Raw genomic sequence first — 18026 nt, 5'->3', positions numbered from 1 at the left:
GTCAAAGGGCAGATCTTGCACTGTAGGGGAGGAGCTTGGTGATGAGGAGGCGGGTCCTGATGAAAAGTGTGTTAATACCAGGGGCACGGGTTGCTCCAGCTGGTGAATTCCTGTGGGAGCACCGCCCTGAACCTCTCCCGAGACCCTGGAGGCGGTTTCGATACCGATCCCTGGACTCTGCCCCGGTTCTCGCTGCCCTCAGTGTCGAACCCAAACCTCTCCCGTCCGCCGTCAGTACGGACGGAAACCCCGGAATGGCCTATACCGTCTACTTCCCTCCCTGATTCACTCACCCGCTCAGCAGCACCGATCCACTGCTCTCTTCCTGCTTACCCGAGAAGGGATTGAATACAGCAACTAGGCCGCAGTCCCACCCACTCCGGCTGCTCCACGGGAGAAAGGACGGTCCAATCTGAGCGCAGGGACGCTAATCCCGCCCATCGGCCAATCACCGTGCGGCCACGGTTCACCATATCCATCGACCAATCGAGTCCTGGGGGGGGCGGTGTGAAGCGCCGCAGCTGACCAATCACAGCGCGGTGACGACTGCCAAGCCGTCGTCCAATCATAGCGTGAGGTGATGAAGCTCCCGCTTGTGGTTGTGAATCACTCACCTTGGTCCTTCCTTGTAGTCACGTGGGCTCCTACCACAGACAACCCATTGTCAGCCACTGCTGGTCCCCATTAGCGCCTATTCACATTCCCAGGCTGACCTTTATCCATTCCCATGTCCACCCAACTGTTTTTCTTTCTTGCATCTCCACCCATCATGTACTACTTCCTCTTCCTTGCCAACCCTTTCTCTGGCATATGCACCAACCTTTTCCTAGCCTCAAACAGTTGCGAAAAACGGGCACTGCAACCGAAACGGTAACTCAGCGTTCTCTCCACCTAAACTGCCGGAACGGCTGAGTTTTTTGCAGCAATTTCTGTTTTTATTGGATTGAGTTTGTCCACGCCAAACCTTGTCTTCCCATCCTGCACCTGATTAAAATTTCCCAGTTGTTGCTCCAATTTTCTGCCATCATGGCGGTGTGGTATATTTTCAACCCCAGGAATAATCTCTTCAGTGCACTATAGTCATTTGGTTTCCTGGTAAAGTCTGCATTTGTTCGTCATCACAAATTCTTCTTGCATGATCATTTGGAAGGTGGGTCTGGAGTCCCACTTGGGTTAGACCAAGTAAGGATAGCAGATTTCCTTCAGGAAGGGACATTAGTACATCTTACGTGCTTTCATGACATGACAGATGCATGGTCACAGTTATTGAGGTCATGTTGTCTTCCAGATCTTTCATAGGATCATAGTTGTTTTATTGGCCTTTCGTCGTTGTCTCTTTATGTAATTAGGTGAAAGTGAGGACTGCAGATGCTGGAGATGAGAGGCTGGAGATTAGAGTCTGGAGTGTGGTGCTTGAAAAGCCCAGCAGGTCAGGCAGCATCTAAGGAGCAGGAGAATTGACATTTCAGGCAAAAGTCTCCAATGATTCTCACTTGGCTCTTCATGTAATTACTCCCATTCAGCTTTCTCCCTGCACAATGTTCCTTTTCAAATACGTCTCATTCTATTTTGAATGCCTTGATTGAATCTGCCTCAGGTACAGCATTTCAATCCTTCACAACTTGCCCTGTTGAAACTTCTTCTCCGACACTGTATTTGCTGCTTTTGCCAATTACTTGTTCTTCCCACCAAAATGAATCACTTCACATAACTCTATAACTTTATTTACACCCTGTACACATAAGTCACCAGCTTGTTTACAAAGCTTTCATATTCAACATCATCATGCTCACTGTTTACAATACTTGAGAATTTTATATCATCCTCAAATGTTGAAATTCTACCCTCCACTTCCAACATCTAAGTCATTAATATATGTAAGGAAAAACAAGGATGGGATCTCATCACTTTTCAGGTTTGTGTTTGCAGCATTGTAGCCTTATGCTTTGGCGGCTGAGTGTAGTACTTGGAGAGAAAGTGAGGGCTGCAGATGCTGGAGATCAGAGCTGAAAATGTGTTGCTGGAAAAGCGCAGCAGGTCAGGCAGCATCCAAGGAACAGGAGAATCGACGTTTCGGTCATAAGCCCTTCTTCAGGAATCAGTTTGCCCGAAACGTTGATTTCGCTACTCCTTGTATGCTGCCTGAACTGCTGTGCTCTTCCAGCACCACTAATCCAGAATCTGGTTTCCAGCATCTGCAGTCATTGTTTTTACCTCGTTGATAGAGGGAGTGCAGCAGAGGTTCACTGGGCTGATATTGGGACTGTCCTATAATGACAGACTGGTTTATCCAGATCTGTACTCTTTCAAGTTTACAAAGATGAGGGAATCTGATTGCAATATATCAAGTTTGAACATAGTTTAACAGAACATAACACAATAGTATAGTGCAGGAACAAGCCTTTTGACCCACCACGTCTATACTGATCATGATGCCATTTAAACTATTTTTGCATCAATCTCTATGGTCAGACATTCCGTTCATACTAAAGAATATGGAGAAGGAATTAAGTATCATCACTAAAGATATAGTATGAGTCAAACCAATGGGACTAAAGGCAGAAAAGCCACCTGGCCCTGATGGCTTGCGTCCTCAGATCCTAAATGAAGTAGCTGCAGGGAGACTGGATACTTATAATTTTTTTCCAAAAAGCCTTGGATTCTGGAAAATTGTAAAACTGCCAATGTAACACCCCTAAAAAAGGGGGAGAGGCAAAAAGTGGATAATGATAATATCTATTGTTGAAACCAATTCACACATAATAGCACCACATATGAAAAACCATAATCTTAACAAGTAGAATTAGCATGGTTTCATGAAAGGGAAATCATATCCACTAATTTATTTGAGTTTTTCAAGTAAATCTCAACAAGAGTGGACAGAGGGGAACCTGAAGATGTGTTGTATTAGGACTTCCAACAAACTACCTCACAAAAGCTATGAAAGCTCATGGTGCTGCAGGGAGAATATTGCCACGTCCAACGAAATTGCTCATGAGCAGGAAACAAACGGGAATAAGCATTTTGTTTCCCCAGATAGATGATTGGTAACCAGTGGGGTTCCACAGCGATCCGTGCTGGCACTGCAATTGTTTCTAATTTATATTCATGACTTGGAGGAAGGAAGTGAATGTACTGTCGCCAAATTTGCAGACGACACAAAAATAAGTGGAAAGGCATGTTGCGTGAGGGATACAAACAGTTTACAAAGATATATCGATTAGATTATGTAAAATGACAAATGGAGTAAAATATCACTTTGGAAGGAAGAACAGTATTACTTAAATAGAGAAAAAGCTGCAGAACGCTACAATATAAAAGGACTTTTGGATGAAACACAAAGCCAGCACACAGGTCCAGCAGATAATCAGGAAGGTTAATGTTATGTTGGCTCTTATTTCAAGGGAGTTGGAGCATCAGAGTAGCAAAGTCTGAATGCAACTGGTGCTAGTGAAATCACATCTGGAATACTGAGAACAGTTTTGATCCCCTTATTTGAGAAAGATATCATTTCATTGGAGTCAGTTCAGAGAAGTTTCTTGGGGAATTGTCTCATGAGTAAATGCTAAACAGATTGGGACTGTAATCACTTGAGTTTAGAAGAATGAGCGGTGATCTCATTGATACATGTCAGATCCTTAAGGGGCTTGACAGGATAAATGCTGAGAGGATATTTCCCCTCAGGGGAGAGTCGAGGACAGCGCCAGTATAAAAGGGTGCCAATTTAAGTCTGCAATGAGGAGGAATGTCTTTTGGGGTTGAGGATCTTTAGTTTGCCACAGAGTTCTGCGGGGCAGTGTCCTTGTGTATATTTCAGGCTGAAAGAAATAGATTCTTAAATAATTGGAGAATCAAGGTTCTGGGGAAAACATAGGAAAGTGGATATGAGGAACGTAAGAATCCTATTGAATGGCAAAATCAGGCCAAAGGGGCCAAATGGCCGCCTCCTGTTCCTATTTCTTTGGATTTCATGGCTGGTCAGGCTCTATGCTGGGATGCATCCTCTGGTCTGGGAATCTAAAACTATTGGACACAGTCTCAGGGTGGGGTGGTGGGGCCGGGGGAAGGATAGACCATTGGGACTGAAAAGGAAGATGTCTTCACTCAAAAGGATCAACTTGTGGAATTCTCTCTCTCAGAAGACTGCAGAGATGAGGACACTAAATATATTCAAGAAAGATAGAGATATATATTTTTGATTTTAAAGACAGCAAGGGGTATGGAGACAAAGGAAGAATACAGGATTGAGAAAGAGGATCAACTTCATCATATTCAATGGTGAAGCAGATGCAAAGGGCTGAAACACCTCGTCCTGCTCCTCGTTTCTATGTTTCATACAATTGGCCATGGAAAGAACCCGGTAAAACAATTAACTTTATGCAGTGACATCCAGAGTCAAGGATCAGGAGAAAGACAGTTCCTTTCACAGTTGGAACACCATCACCTTTTGCTATTCAGGGAGATTGGGAATTCTTTGCAGTACACTGACCGTACAAGTGAATATACCTTGACTGTGTCTCGGCTCGCTTCTCTTTCTTTGTTACCCATAGTTCATCTGTCACTTTTCCAACTAACTTTTGACCATTTATGAATTCATTTAAATTCCACAAGTTGCAGTGGGAACACTGGAGCCAAGTGCATCTGGATGCCAAGAATGTTGATCAATGTTGTTTTGCTTTCACAGGTTCACAGTTGAGGGAATGAATTCTTTCAATGTCGCAACATCTAACATTGCATGATTTCGGATGCGCCATTTTGATGTAGACAAGGTAAGATTGGTGTTATTTTCTCAGTTGCTTCTTGCAGAGGGGGACAAAAAAACAATCTAAAATTGATTTTAGATTAATTGTAGCAGTCATCCTGGCCTAGCCCCTATTCTATTGAACCTGCAAGCTTCTGGAGCACCAAGTGGGGCCCTTCGGCAACGAGTTTGTGCTGGTTGGTGACAGTCACCATGTGGGACCGGTTCTGGAGTTGCCTGAAATGTTTTTGTGACAGACAATTTACTGCTTTAGAGCCTTAAAATTCTGCTTAAATGAAAAAAAAATGCCCAAAAACTGATTGCACAGTCTGGTGCTGCTATTACGGAGGCTACATATTTAATTTCTTTTTCCTCTGAGGACTTGAGTTTTGAAGCATTGTGGAAAAATTTATTTCAATCGGAGGCTGAGGGGTGACTTTATAGAGGTTTATAAAATCATGAGGGGCATGAATAGGATAAATAGATGAGGTCTTTTCCCTGGGGTGGGGGAGTCCAGAACTAGAGGGGCATAGGTTTAGGGTGAGAGGGGAAAGCTATAAGAGACCTAAGGGGCAAATATTTCACTCAGAGGGTGGTACATGTATGGAATGAGCTGCCAGAGGAAGGATAGTACAATTGCAACATTTAAAAAGGCATCTGGGTTTGGAAGGATATGGGTCAGGTGCTGGCAAGTGGGACTAGATTGGGTTGGGATATCTGGTTGGCATGGACGAGTTGGAGTGAAGGGGTGTGATTCCGTGCTGTACATCTCTATGACTAGGACTCTACTCTTGTCAAATAAAATCAAAAACTCTCTCATTCAGGGATGTACAGTTTTTCTCGACAAGAAATATTCAAAGAAGCTCATTCCACTTCGTTCAGACATCCTTGTGGTCATGTTGGGATTGTGAATTTAAGGAGCACAGTTTGGACTTCAAATGAGAAATGACTCGAATAATCCAGAGACATTTCCACTCTGAAACCATCTCTTCCCATTTATCCAATTCAGTTTCAGAAGATGAATCTGCTCAAAAAAATTGCATTCCAAATAACAACTGGCTGTTTCTTCATCTTGTTCCCGGTTCTTCTGCCACCAAAAATACCTTCTCCTTAAGTTTGACTACCAAAGCCATGTATGATTTTGATCACTTCTATCAAATCTCCTCTTAGCAATCCTCAGATTCTCCAAATAATTGAAGACCCTTTACCTGGCACCATTCTAATTAATGTCATCTGGATCCTTCCAGACAACCTTGCTAAAATGTGACTTGCAGTCTGAACTTGAGACTCAATTGTAGACCTCACCAGTCCTTTGTTTGTTAAGTTTTAATTGCTTGCTCTCAGCTCAAGTCCAATGACTCCACATCCACTTGTGATTTAAAATTCAGTCTTCCTTACGTATCCAGACAGTTTAAACTTTGTATTCACACCCCATGAATCGAAGTTCGTGAATTTTGTCATCACAGAGGTCTACAGCACAGAAAAAGGCCTATTAACCTGTCTCTCCAGTATGCCCCAGGATGACAATGGTCAAATGAATTCTTGTTCACAATCCTGGAATCAGAAAACTGCAGACAGTGGACTGGGATACACATTTATTTCTGAATTTAGTTCTGCATTGTGCCAACGAAGAAGGTAAAATAGCCTTTTCTGTTTAATTCAGGCAAGTTATGTTTAAAAAGACAAAAAAACTTTCAGCTGTGTCACATTTGACAATGCAAGCTGAAAGCCCAGGGAGAAAACACACAAATTAAGATGACAGTATCACTGCTGTGGTCTCAGTGATACAATATCCAGTATCACTGCTAGAAGGAGCCACCAGCAGAATTAAAATTTTCTCACAGATGGCACTGGTCACCTGCAACTCCAAGTCTCGATTCTCCTTGGGATTTTGGGGCGGAGGGTTGGGGGTGGGAGGGGGAAAGAGGAGGTGCAGTGGATGTTGCTTGGAGCTAAGCCTGAATTCCACTGAAGCCAGAAGATGCTGATCAGAAATGAGACTCTGATCACAGCCAGCTTAATGCAGTGGAATTTGCACAGTGAGGTTTTAAGCCGGCTGAGTGGAATGAAAATTAAATCATGCAAAAGGAACAATAGAAGAGGGTAGCCAGTTTGAAATATAATATTCGACAACTTTGGTGCATCACTCTCTGATTGGCCCAGGTGAAACCTCAGGGGAGATCATACATTGTCCCAGAACCTAAATATCATTTAAATAAGTTTTCAGTGAAATGCCACAGATAGAAACCGGGAAATGACAAACCACCCATCACTTCAAATCTACTGACTGCACATTCATTCTGCTTGTCCCTCCCTCCCCCATTCCCCTTGGGCTTGCTGAGTATAACTGGAAACAAAGGGCTTCCAAAGTTGTGGCTGTGAGATATGAAAAGTTTTAGTTGGCGAACTCGGGGGCAGGACGATCACTGGCACAGTGCAGTGGTCTCAGGAAATCAAGGAAGATCCTCAGACATGTCATTCAACAGGCTCTGCATCAACTGATGAGAAACATTAGGACACTGATCTCAAATCCAGACCAGCTCCCATTCAACTGCTCTATTTCATCTCAAACAACGCTTCATAATGAAGCAGTCTTTAAAATCGCAATGCGAAATGTGTTCACACATAGCAAATTAAAATTATTAAAATATCTGCAATTCACATTTCAGTTGTCCCACCGAAGATGTGTGTTCAACTTGGCCTGAGCGCCAGAATTTAGTTTCCAGCCTTTGTTACCCCTCCCAACATGCCAAGGTTGCTGATAATTCTGGTGCTGCCATGGCGGCTGACTGTTCCACTGCCAGGAATCCGACTGACCGCCCCACCGAGAGGCCTCTGGCTGACCATCCCACCATGAGGCCTGCGGCTGACCATCCCATCGTGAGGCCTGCGCCTGACCATCCCATCGTGAGGCCTGCGCCTGACCACTCCACCGTGAGGCCTCTGGCTGACCGCCCCACCGTGGAGTCTTGGTTTGACAATTCCTCAAGGCAAGTTCCTGTTCTCCATAATCACGATTGGAAGATAACATTGTTTTCCCATTGGACTGAATGGTTTGGCTCCAAGCACCAGCCCCAAGTACTTGTCCCTTGGGATGCTGCACAGGCTGGAAAGGATGAGCAGACTGTCTTGGTGGGCAGGTGAATTGGCTGAACTCACGAAAACCGTTCGGTTTGGGGTATTTCCCTTTTGAAGGTCTGTAATGAACAGTGAATGTATTATTTACAGGTTAACAGAGCAAATAGAAAACTTGCATTTCATATTCTCTGTGGAACACTGCATAATATGTACCCAGATTTTAAATTAAATGTGACATTGAGACAAATATCATACTCAGTGGATTGCAAAGGCAAGTTACTGTAATCATCTGGATAGATATCTTGTACCAATAGGATCCCACAAATTGAAAACCAAATGACTAGTTAATCTGTTTTAAGTTGAGGAACAAATATTGGCCAAATCACCAGAACATATACCCTGGCTCCTCTCCTAATAGTACTTGAATTATACAGCATTCCCTCTGATTTTATAGTGCTCCCTCAGTACTGACCCACTGACAGTGCGTCGCTCCCTCCCAGTAATGACCCGCCAACAGTGCGGCGCTCCCTCCCAGTTCTGATCCGCCAACAGTGCGTCGCTCCCTCCCAGTAATGACCCGCCGACAGTGCGGCGCTCCCTCAGTACTGACCCACTGACAGTGCGGTGCTCCATCCCAGTACTGACCCTCCGACAGTGCGGCGCTCCCTCCCAGTAATGACCTGCCGACAATGCGGCGCTCCCTCAGTACTGACCCACTGACAGTGCGTCGCTCCCTCCTAGTTCTGACCCGCCGACAGTGCATCGCTCCCTCCCAGTACTGACCTGCCGACAGTGCGTCGCTCCCTCCCAATACTGAGCCGCCGACAGTAATCCCTCACCACAACCCTTTCGACAGTTGTGCTGGACAGACAGTCCACAGGGCGAGTTCAAGTCCTATGGTGAACTCTCCCCACACCAGCACTGATGTCCACTTTACAAAAAACGTTGTCGCGAAACAAATAAGGGCTTCTTTTCCCATGAACATTTCCAAGTGCAGGAACTAAACATTGGCAGTGAAGACTGACTGCTGACCTGTTGTTATCTCACTGAATTATGGACATCATTGCTGCTGTGCATGATCCCAGTGTCATTTGCTACTCTCTGGTCAGTAACTTCCAGTGAGCAGGATTTGGAAAGGCTGGATCACAGATTTTAACCAGTGAATTTAATACAACCTGGGGGTCGGGTATGGAACAAATGGATCCTTAGGGCCTGAGATTCAGAAATGAATTGGCTGAGTGACCAGGGAAGCTGCAAAATACCAGGGAACTGAAACGACACGGCAACTGCAGCTGGCTTCACCAAAGATTAGTTTGGCGGACAGAATTCAGGGGTCCTCCCTGCCGTGAAGCACATTTCTGTTGCAGTGCATTTGTTAAATTAAGGCTGTTCATCAACAGGCTGCTAACTGTCATTTCTAACTTACTTGTTTCCTTCCACACTGCCAATCCTTTCCATTTTCTCTGCTGTGCCAGCCTTCCTGCTTTCCACCTTTGCTGCCCTCTGCCTCTCTCACTTCCTTTTCCCACATGCTGGGAACTCCTCTCAGCCCCTTTCCTCCCCTGCTCGCACTACCCTTCTCCTGAGCTCCTGATAATCACCATTTCAGGGAAGTGAAGCAGCAAATGTGAAGACAGTGATGAGTGGGAGGATCAGTGAGCTGGAAGGTGAGGGAGGGAAGTGGTGGAGAGCTGGGGAATTGGGAGACAGTGCGCTGCAAATAGAATACAGCAAGCAGGAATTAAGTTGAAAGAGTGAGTGCTCTAAGTTACGAAGTGTTAGTCATTTGCAAAGATGATTCTTGGGCCAGTTAGATTCACAAGTCAGGAAGGTAACCCAGCCTAATGACATTTTCTTGGGGGAAAAGGAACGGGTGGTCTCAAAGGGAATCTGTCTTGCTAAATAGTCATACAGCACAAAGGGAGACTCTTTGGTCCAATGACTCTATGCTGACCATAATCTAAAAACGGCCTGAGCTTGGCTCATATCCCTTCAAACATTGATTCATTTGCTCATCTCAATGTCTTTTAAATGTTGGAACTGTACCCACATCCACCACTTCCTCTCGGATTTCATTACACAAACCACTCTCTGTGTAAATAAGTGACGTTGACAAACCCTTCCCAAACAAAAGCAATTTGTCATCAAACTGATTCTATTTCTGGACCTAGTATGCAAAGGCACAATAAACAGAAAGATACATAAGAGACTGCTGTTCCCTCAGAGGTTGGACACTCCCCTTGATCGCACATGTGTTGTCTCAAATACCGCCTAACAAGAGGCACAACAGAGGATAATGAACCAGGCAGGGCAGCAGAGAGACCATCACCCTTGTGAAGACCTCAGCCAGACAGTCATGCAACAGATTCAAAACTGAAGCTCAAGGGAAGCAACAAGTTTGGCACCCAGTACCATTCCAAAGCTGGACACCAAGTCTAACCACCCATGCCAGGCAAAGAAAACTAGCTCTCCAATGTACCCCATTTACCCTCACACTTCAACCAAAACCTGGAAAACAACATTCGGTACAATGCCAGAATACTATACCTCACAATGGGATCAGATGCGGACTAGTTGACCCAGCCAATCTCTGCTCTTCTTAATCTGCATTCTCTTTCCTTTAAGCCAGCTAGCTATCCTTTTCTTAAACACAGTAATCTCTGTTCAATTAGTGAACTTGTTCCAAAGTTATTCAAACATCGAAGTGAAAAGAATTCCTCTTCTGTTCAGGCTTAAACCTCTTCAATTGAATCCTCCCATAGATGTTCCCTGCATTCAAAATCCTTTCACCATTGTGAACTGGGTTCCATCCACTCATTGCTTCATCACTGATCTATCTTGCCCCACAATCTCTTACATGCCAATGACAGTGAAGTCTTTCTTCACCTTTGTGTTTCTTCCCAGCAGATACAACCTCTGAAGCTGTAGTGTTTGTTCACAGCTGCCTCAACATCCTTGCTACAAAGCTCCGTGTAAAAGTACACAAATGGTGATCTGCCTCATATAATTTCTGTTCCAGTTCGCAAAACACCTAGTGTGTGAATCATTTTGCTTGATAACTGACCTTGTCCAATTGAGGTGTCGAGGTTCACAAACTTCCAAGTCTCCCAGTTTGTTTGTCTGTCATTCTGGATTTACTCCAGCAAACTGTCAAAAGTTTGGCCCTGCCTATATTTCACTTGACTGTTCACCAGCTCCCAGACATGCAAACTAAACTTTCACACAGGAACTGAAAACAGAAAATAATGCACAAACCCAGCAGGCCTGACACCATCCGTGAGGAAGAACAGCATTTCTTGTCTGACTGACGGAGTGTGCTCTGAAATGGAACAAGCTTCAAGTGTAGCAGAGGGGGCAAGGGGAAGGAAGGAGTATGATAAGGAGAGGGAGGGAGAGATTAAGTGATAAAAGGGACAATGGCCTAACTCGAAGTGATGACATAAGTGGAGAAACAAAATGGTTGATAACAAGTGAATGGGAGGAGGAGAATTATCATTGACAGTTTAACTGTTCAAAAATAGTCAAGAATTTGTTCTCAGTCCCTCTTGACAGTTTGAGGATTTCACACATACCGGATCACACATCACCTTTAAGCAAGGTAAGAACTCTCTACACTCACCTCTTTTGCTGCTTGAATTTGGGTGGTTGGATGTGAGATTCCTTCTGCTTTACACCCCGTGCACCAATTCCTTTGTTGCTGCACAGCAGACACACAGAAGGTAAAGTCAAAACATTGTCTTTATTCAATTTTATTGCGCAATAAGACAAAGAACCTTACTAAAAGGCAGGGATCTTAAATCCCCAAACTCCGTGCAGGGAGTATTTTGCCATTCTAGAATAAACTTCAATTGATATTCCCAGAGTAATAAGCAAAAACTGAGTGAAAGAGAGTGATGTCCAGAAACCCTATTATAACTCTGCCACTGTCCTTGCAGAGCTTCAATATTGCCAAGGGACCAGGAACAGACCAAATACTGTTGAGTCAGCTTCCCATTTACTAAGGCCCTGATTCAGTGGAACTTACCTCTGGCATGGCCCCTGCAGAAGATCCTGTATATAATTCTGTCTTTCTATTTGGTATCCTCGCGATTGATTGAACACTGCATGAAAACAACCAAAGGTGAAGGGATTTTTAAACTGCTCATCAGCGCAACAGTCAGGTAGTGAAACCCAAGAACTTACAATTGATTGCATTGTGAGGCTCCATCCCATCCACATCGATCAAGTACCTTAAACAAATCAGAAAGAGGAATCAGTGAAAGAACTGTGAATGAGAGCATTTCCAGTCATCGGTGGATCAGAACTGAGCGAACACTGATGTCAGGGAGCGCAGTACTCAGCAAGTGCTGCAGTGGTACAGCAGCAACAGTAAAGGACTGCTACACTACCAGCATGGATCTGTATGAAAGGAGCACAGCATTATTAGCGAGGCAGAAATGAAGGATGCTGCACTGTCACAAGGCTGTAGTGAAGGAATGCTCACACTCGGAGGGAGCATGTCACAGCCTGACCAGTATTTGAGGCAATACCATACATGCCAGTGCCAGCGACGCAGCGCAGTGTCGGACCGCCAATGCTGGACACCCAATAGGCAGCTCCGTCAATTTAAGAACATCAGTAATTTCATTCGACAAAAGCAAATCACAAAGAGGTAGTTGCCAGAATTGTTCTACTTGCACTTTGCTTACTGACGTGGTTTTTCATTCACCCAACAACATACCTGCAAATGAGATAGCCAGTTCTGTTAACTCCATGAGTGCAATGAACTCCAACCAGTTTATCTGCAAGTAGACGCACACAGAGAAAGGTTAAATACAGAGGGTGATCCCAAGTCCAGCACCGGTTGCAGGAGTGCATGATGTGGCGATGCTGCTCCTTTTTAACAAGGTTATGTCGTCATTGGTCTTTTCTCAAAGAGGTCGTAAAAGACACAGAGTCTGAAATGTCTGGGTTTGGATGAGATTACAGCCAGTTTGATTACAGCTAACAGATACTGCTTCAGGCAAAAGACTTCCAAGTTTGTAAAAAAAATAATTTGTACATTGAAAGGGGAGTGGCCAGTACTCCCAAATCAGCTTTTCACTGGTTTGGTTTGTTTTTCGCACAGTAGTGTTCTGAAGCTGCTGAACCCAAAGAAGCAGGGTCTACATTGGCCCCCTATCTCTTGACTTCTCTCCTGTAAGACTGTGTGTTTGATTTTACCTTTTGTGCCAAGGGATGTTTATGAAGATTGTTGCAAGTATTTGGAACAGCACCATTAACTTGGGGTTATATGTTGGGTTTTTGGACAGGTTAAGTTATTCTGTATTCGGTTCTCTTTTGTTTGTGTTTCACCCGGTGACATTGTAAATTCATTCTGTTCTGATTAAAACCAAGTGGTTTAACCAGCTGCAACTCTCCTGGAATATCCGTGTTACACCTGCTTAAAACAACGAGCAACGTTAGGGTCTGGGGCACTTTTTTGAAATATTCTGAGGGAGTCTGGCCTGGTCCATAACAAACTGGCCTGGTCCACGACAAAATTGTAGTGTCGGAGGGTCAATACTGAGGGAGGGCCGCACTGTCAGAGGGTCAGTACTGAGGGAGTGCTGCACTGTCGGAGGGTCAGTGCTGAGGGAGTGTTGCACTGCCGAAGGGTCACTACTGAGGGAGTGCAACACTATCCAAGGGCGAGTACTGAGAGAGTGCAGCACTGTCAGAAGGTCAGGACTGACAGCATGCCGCACTATCCAAGGGCGAGTTATGAGAGTGCAGCACTGTCAAGGGTCACTACTGAGGGAACATCACACTTTTGGAAGGTCTGTCTGCCCTCTTGAGGGAGATCCTTCAGAGTATTCGAAGAAGATCAATGGAGTTCTCCTTGGTCGTGTGGACATAAATTCTACTTCAACCAACACAGGATTATCTGCATGTACTCACACTGCTGTCTGAACATTTGCTGACACAAATGCTGAGGTTACAACAATTACTAGATCGGAAAACGAAAGGACTTCATTTGCTCAAAAAACATTTTGCAAAGTCCAAAAAGGTATCCAGATTCCCTCACGGGACAGGAAGCAGACAACAAGAGCAACACTACACCACACAAAACACCCAAAAGGAGAAATCACTGACTTCAGCCACACAACTCAGTCTCAGGTCCCACAAATCAAACAAGCAGGCAAGATAAAGCACAGCTTGATCCCAGCTCCCCCAATCACCAGCTTATCCCTGGGCGAGTGACAGCGGACCTGGGCTGGCAAGCTTACCGTTATCCTTGTTATCTGACAGGAAGCTTTGGACAGCTTGTTTAAATGTCAAGATGGTTTTTGCAGTTGGCACTTCATGACCAGCAGTGAAAATTTTCTTGTAGACCAAACCTTCTGGCAGCTCCTACAACCAGAGAATTTTATACTGAAAATAAGCTGGCACAGTACCAAGAAAACATAGATTCACATCTGTTAACCCTTCAGGATCATCACTCATGTTTTTGCAATTTCACCCACTGTGCAACCCTGTCCTGACCTTTATTAACATGGAGCTCAGAGCTCCCTGTGGGCAAGACCCATGTTTAGAAGGACCAAACTGTAATATTTCAAAATTCTTACAGCCTCCAATACACATTCTGCTCAGTGTACTTGACACACCCTGCATTCTGAGGTTCACCAATCTCTGATTCCCTTGCACATCAGTAGCACAGTAAGCATTGTCCACTGCAGGTTTACCCACCATGCAGAAAATGGGAATTGCATTTCTGGAGAATTAAACCCAAAGTGTTCCCATGAGTAAGATGTCTTTGAGCAGAATCCCTCAATGGTAGTGCTTACTGGCAATTGCTATGAACTTCAACAGTTCCTGTATACAATATCATAACGGTGTCCACTGAGCTCCCCAGGCCCCCCCAGCGAATGGTTAATAGTCGAGGCACTGTCATCATTACCTGAGGATCATAGTAACGCTTTGTAAAGGTAAGGTCAATGATTTTTCCCAATTCCTCCCTCTGCTCTTTGATCTGTCTGAAGAGGTCAGTCGGTGAGAAAAATTCACAAGGTTGCAGGTGCCTTTCGAATATCTGAAACAGAAGTATTTTCAGGTGGTAGAGATTCATGAGCAGTACAAAGCCATTTCCATTTTGTGTCTTTCATAAGAGGCAGGCATCACTGTCCAGACCAGTATTGACTTTAAGGTGGTGGTGGTGAGCTGCTGCAGTTATAGGTACACATATAATGAACAAATAGGAGAAGTGGGCCACTCAGCTTATAGTATTCACTATGGCTGGTCTAACTGTGGCCTCCACTTCACTGTCTGAGCCCCACAATCCTTGACTCCCTTACTGATCAAAAATCTGTTAAACTCAACCCTGAATATATCTAATTATCCCCAGACAGCAGTGGAGCTAAGATTAAGAATTCCAAGGATGAACAACACTCAGAAAATACTCTTCATCACATCAGTTTTAAAAGGAGGCCCCCAGCTTTCAGCTGGTTATAGGCTAGTTAGCCTGACTTCTGTAGTTGTGAAGACTTTAGAGTCCATTATTGAGGTTGAATTAGAGTACTAGGAAGAGTGTGGTAAAATAGGGTCGAGTCAGTGCAGCTTTACCATAAGACACAGGAGCAGAAATTAGGCCATTCAGCCCTTCAGGTCTACTCCGCCATTCAAGGGCAGAATGGCCTACTCCTGCACCTATTGTCTATTGTCAATCATGGCTGATAAGTTTCTCAACCCCCATTCTTCCAGTTTCTCCCCGTAACCCTTGATCCACTGGATACTCTCGAACCTGTCTATCCCACTCTCAAATATACTTAATGACCTGGCCTCCACAGCTTTCAGTGGCAATGAATTCCATAGATAGACTACTCTCTGGCTGAAGAAGTTTCTCCTTATTCTCGTTCTAAAAGGTCGTCGCTTTACTCGAGATCTGTCCAGGCCATTCGGTATTGTGTGCATTTCAATCAGATCCACCCCAGCCCCCTGCATTCTTCTGCAGTTTGTCATGTATAAATCCAGAGTCCTCAAATGTTCCTCATATGTTAAGCTTTTCATTCCTGGGACCATTCTTGTGAACCTCCTCTGAACATGCTCCAGGGCCAGGACATCCTTCCTGACCAGAGCCTGAGAAGTACACCCCTGCTTTTATATTCAAGTTCTCTCAAAATAAATGCCATCAATGTATTTGCCTCCCTAACTACTCACTCAACCTGCAAGTTGACCTTGAGAATATCCTGGACTTGAACTCCCAAGTCACTTTGCACTTCAGACTTCTGAATTTCATCCCCATTTGAAAAGGTCAATGCCTCCATTCTTCCCAAAGTGCAGCATCCTCACCTCCTCAAGGCAATCTGTCCCTCTCCCTATCTTTATATTGTCTTCAAACTTCGCCAGAATGCTTTCAGTTCCTTCAACTAGATTGTTAATGTACAAAGTGAAAAATCATGGTCCCAACACTGAGCCTTGCAGAACACCACTTGTCACCAGCTGCCATCCCTTTTATCCCCACTTTCTGCCAGACAGCCAAGCTTGTATTTATGCTGGCACCTTGCCTCCAGCACCATGAGCCCTTATCTTACTCAGTAGCTTCCTTGTCAAGTTAATGTGCAAGCTCAGTTGTTCATTAGAAAAGCAAGTGCAATGTTAGCATTCATTTCAAGAAGGCTGAAATATAAGGGTGTACTGCTTTGCTCACATTATCTTCCATTCGCAAAATTTTCCTCAGTCAAACTGTTGAAATTCCTTAGCAAATGATATGTTCCTCACAACTTGCTTTCCTACCTAGCTCTGTGTAATTAGCAAATGAGGTTACAAGACATTAAGACAGCTTATAATTAGTTGATGCCTGGCAATGTTCACTGTGTTCACATGCTGAATATTTCGTGTTAGCTGGCCAATTGTCTATACATGCTAAAATGTCCACCAGAACACGACGAGCACTTATCTCCAATAGTAATCTTTATATGGCACAGTACTGAATCCCTTGTCCAAATTAACATGTAATATGTACAGGTTCGACTTTATCCATGTTGCTTGTTTGATCCTCAACAAACTCCGAAACTTGTTAAATACAATTTTCCTTTCATAAGGCTCTGCTTGAATGAATTATGATTTTCTAACATACTGCTAACATTTCTTTTAAACACAATAATATTCCCAAATTCCTTGTCCTGTCTGACTTTGACACGTTAGAAACTTGGAAAAATCATTGAGCCCCTCAGCTTGTTCTGCCATTCAATGAAATCAATGGCTGAGTTATGATCTAACTCCACATTTTACACATATTAATTGCAATGGGGACAAAGATATCTTTCAAGCTCAGGCTGAACGTGAACAACCGATCCGGTATCAATTGTTATTCGTGGAAGAGAGTACCAAACCTCCATTATCTTCAGTACTAACCTTTAATGATTTCATTACAGGCAGTAATGCCTCACATTTGTAAGACTGCACTCCTTCAGTGTGCAACACCCCTAACTTAATGCCCATTGACCTACTCTACCTGCAACTTTGGGCAATCTCAATCAAATTACCCACCCGCTAACTTTTTAAGTTCCAAGAAATGCAACTTCGGTTTGTGCAATCTTTGGCAGCATGGTGGCTCAGTGACCATCCGAATGGAGTTTGCACATCCTCCTCCGTGTCTGTGTGGGTTTTCTCTGGGTGCTCCAGTTTCCTCCCACAGTCCAAAGATGTGCAATTCGGGTGGGTTGGCCATGGAAAATATAGGATTATAGGTTTAGGGTCAGGGGTTGGACTGGGTGGGACGCTCCTCACAAAGTCAGTATGGACTCGATGGGGCGATTGACCAGCTGACACACAGGAGGGATCATATGATTCTGCGATTCTCTTCCTCTGGGTGAATGAAAACAGTGTGCCTTCTGAAGGTGTGGTGTTGTCAGGTGTAGTTTAACCACTTTTGTCTAACCAGACTAAAGAGAGTCACACAGAGAAACCCGAGTTGAAAAGTGTGGTGCTGGAAAAGCACAGCAGGCCAGGCAGCATCAGAGGAGCAGGAGAATCGACGTTTCGGGCATAAGCCCTTCTTCAGAGTGGTGGGCCTGTGGAATTCATTGCTGCAGAGTGCAGTGGAGGCTGGGACGTTAAATGTCTCCAAGGCAGAAATTGATAAATTCTTGATGTCACAAGGAATTAAGGGCTACGGGGAGAATGCGGGTAAGTGGAGTTGAAATGCTCATCAGCCATGATTGAATGGCGGAGTGGACTCGATGGGCCG

General features: G+C 44.4%; 2 protein-coding genes across 4 annotated transcripts in view; both read right to left on the bottom strand.

The window, feature by feature from the left end:
• Window positions 1–410, bottom strand: part of LOC122543160 (STAM-binding protein-like) — an 18026-nt gene extending 17616 nt beyond the window's left edge. For 2 of the 3 annotated variants that reach the window (XM_043681552.1, XM_043681551.1), the window contains exon 1: window positions 294–410. The gene's annotated coding sequence lies outside the window, so the exon portion shown is untranslated. The remainder of the gene's footprint in view (window positions 1–293) is intronic. The other variant, XM_043681554.1, reaches the window with a different exon arrangement.
• A 5911-nt stretch (window positions 411–6321) lies between these two features.
• The window catches only part of LOC122542974, a 20055-nt gene continuing 8350 nt past the window's right edge, over window positions 6322–18026 (bottom strand). Inside the window, exons 2-8 of the mRNA XM_043681118.1 lie at window positions 14739–14870; window positions 14068–14191; window positions 12540–12600; window positions 12002–12048; window positions 11844–11919; window positions 11439–11516; window positions 6322–7938 (exon numbers count right to left, since the gene is read on the bottom strand). Of these exons, the coding sequence (XP_043537053.1) occupies window positions 7407–7938; window positions 11439–11516; window positions 11844–11919; window positions 12002–12048; window positions 12540–12600; window positions 14068–14191; window positions 14739–14870 (1050 nt within the window). The 3' untranslated portion in view covers window positions 6322–7406. The remainder of the gene's footprint in view (window positions 7939–11438; window positions 11517–11843; window positions 11920–12001; window positions 12049–12539; window positions 12601–14067; window positions 14192–14738; window positions 14871–18026) is intronic.

This window comes from Chiloscyllium plagiosum, chromosome 42 (assembly GCF_004010195.1).
Source record: "Chiloscyllium plagiosum isolate BGI_BamShark_2017 chromosome 42, ASM401019v2, whole genome shotgun sequence".
NCBI lineage: Eukaryota > Metazoa > Chordata > Chondrichthyes > Orectolobiformes > Hemiscylliidae > Chiloscyllium > Chiloscyllium plagiosum.
This window is presented reverse-complemented; position numbering and strand designations above follow the sequence as displayed.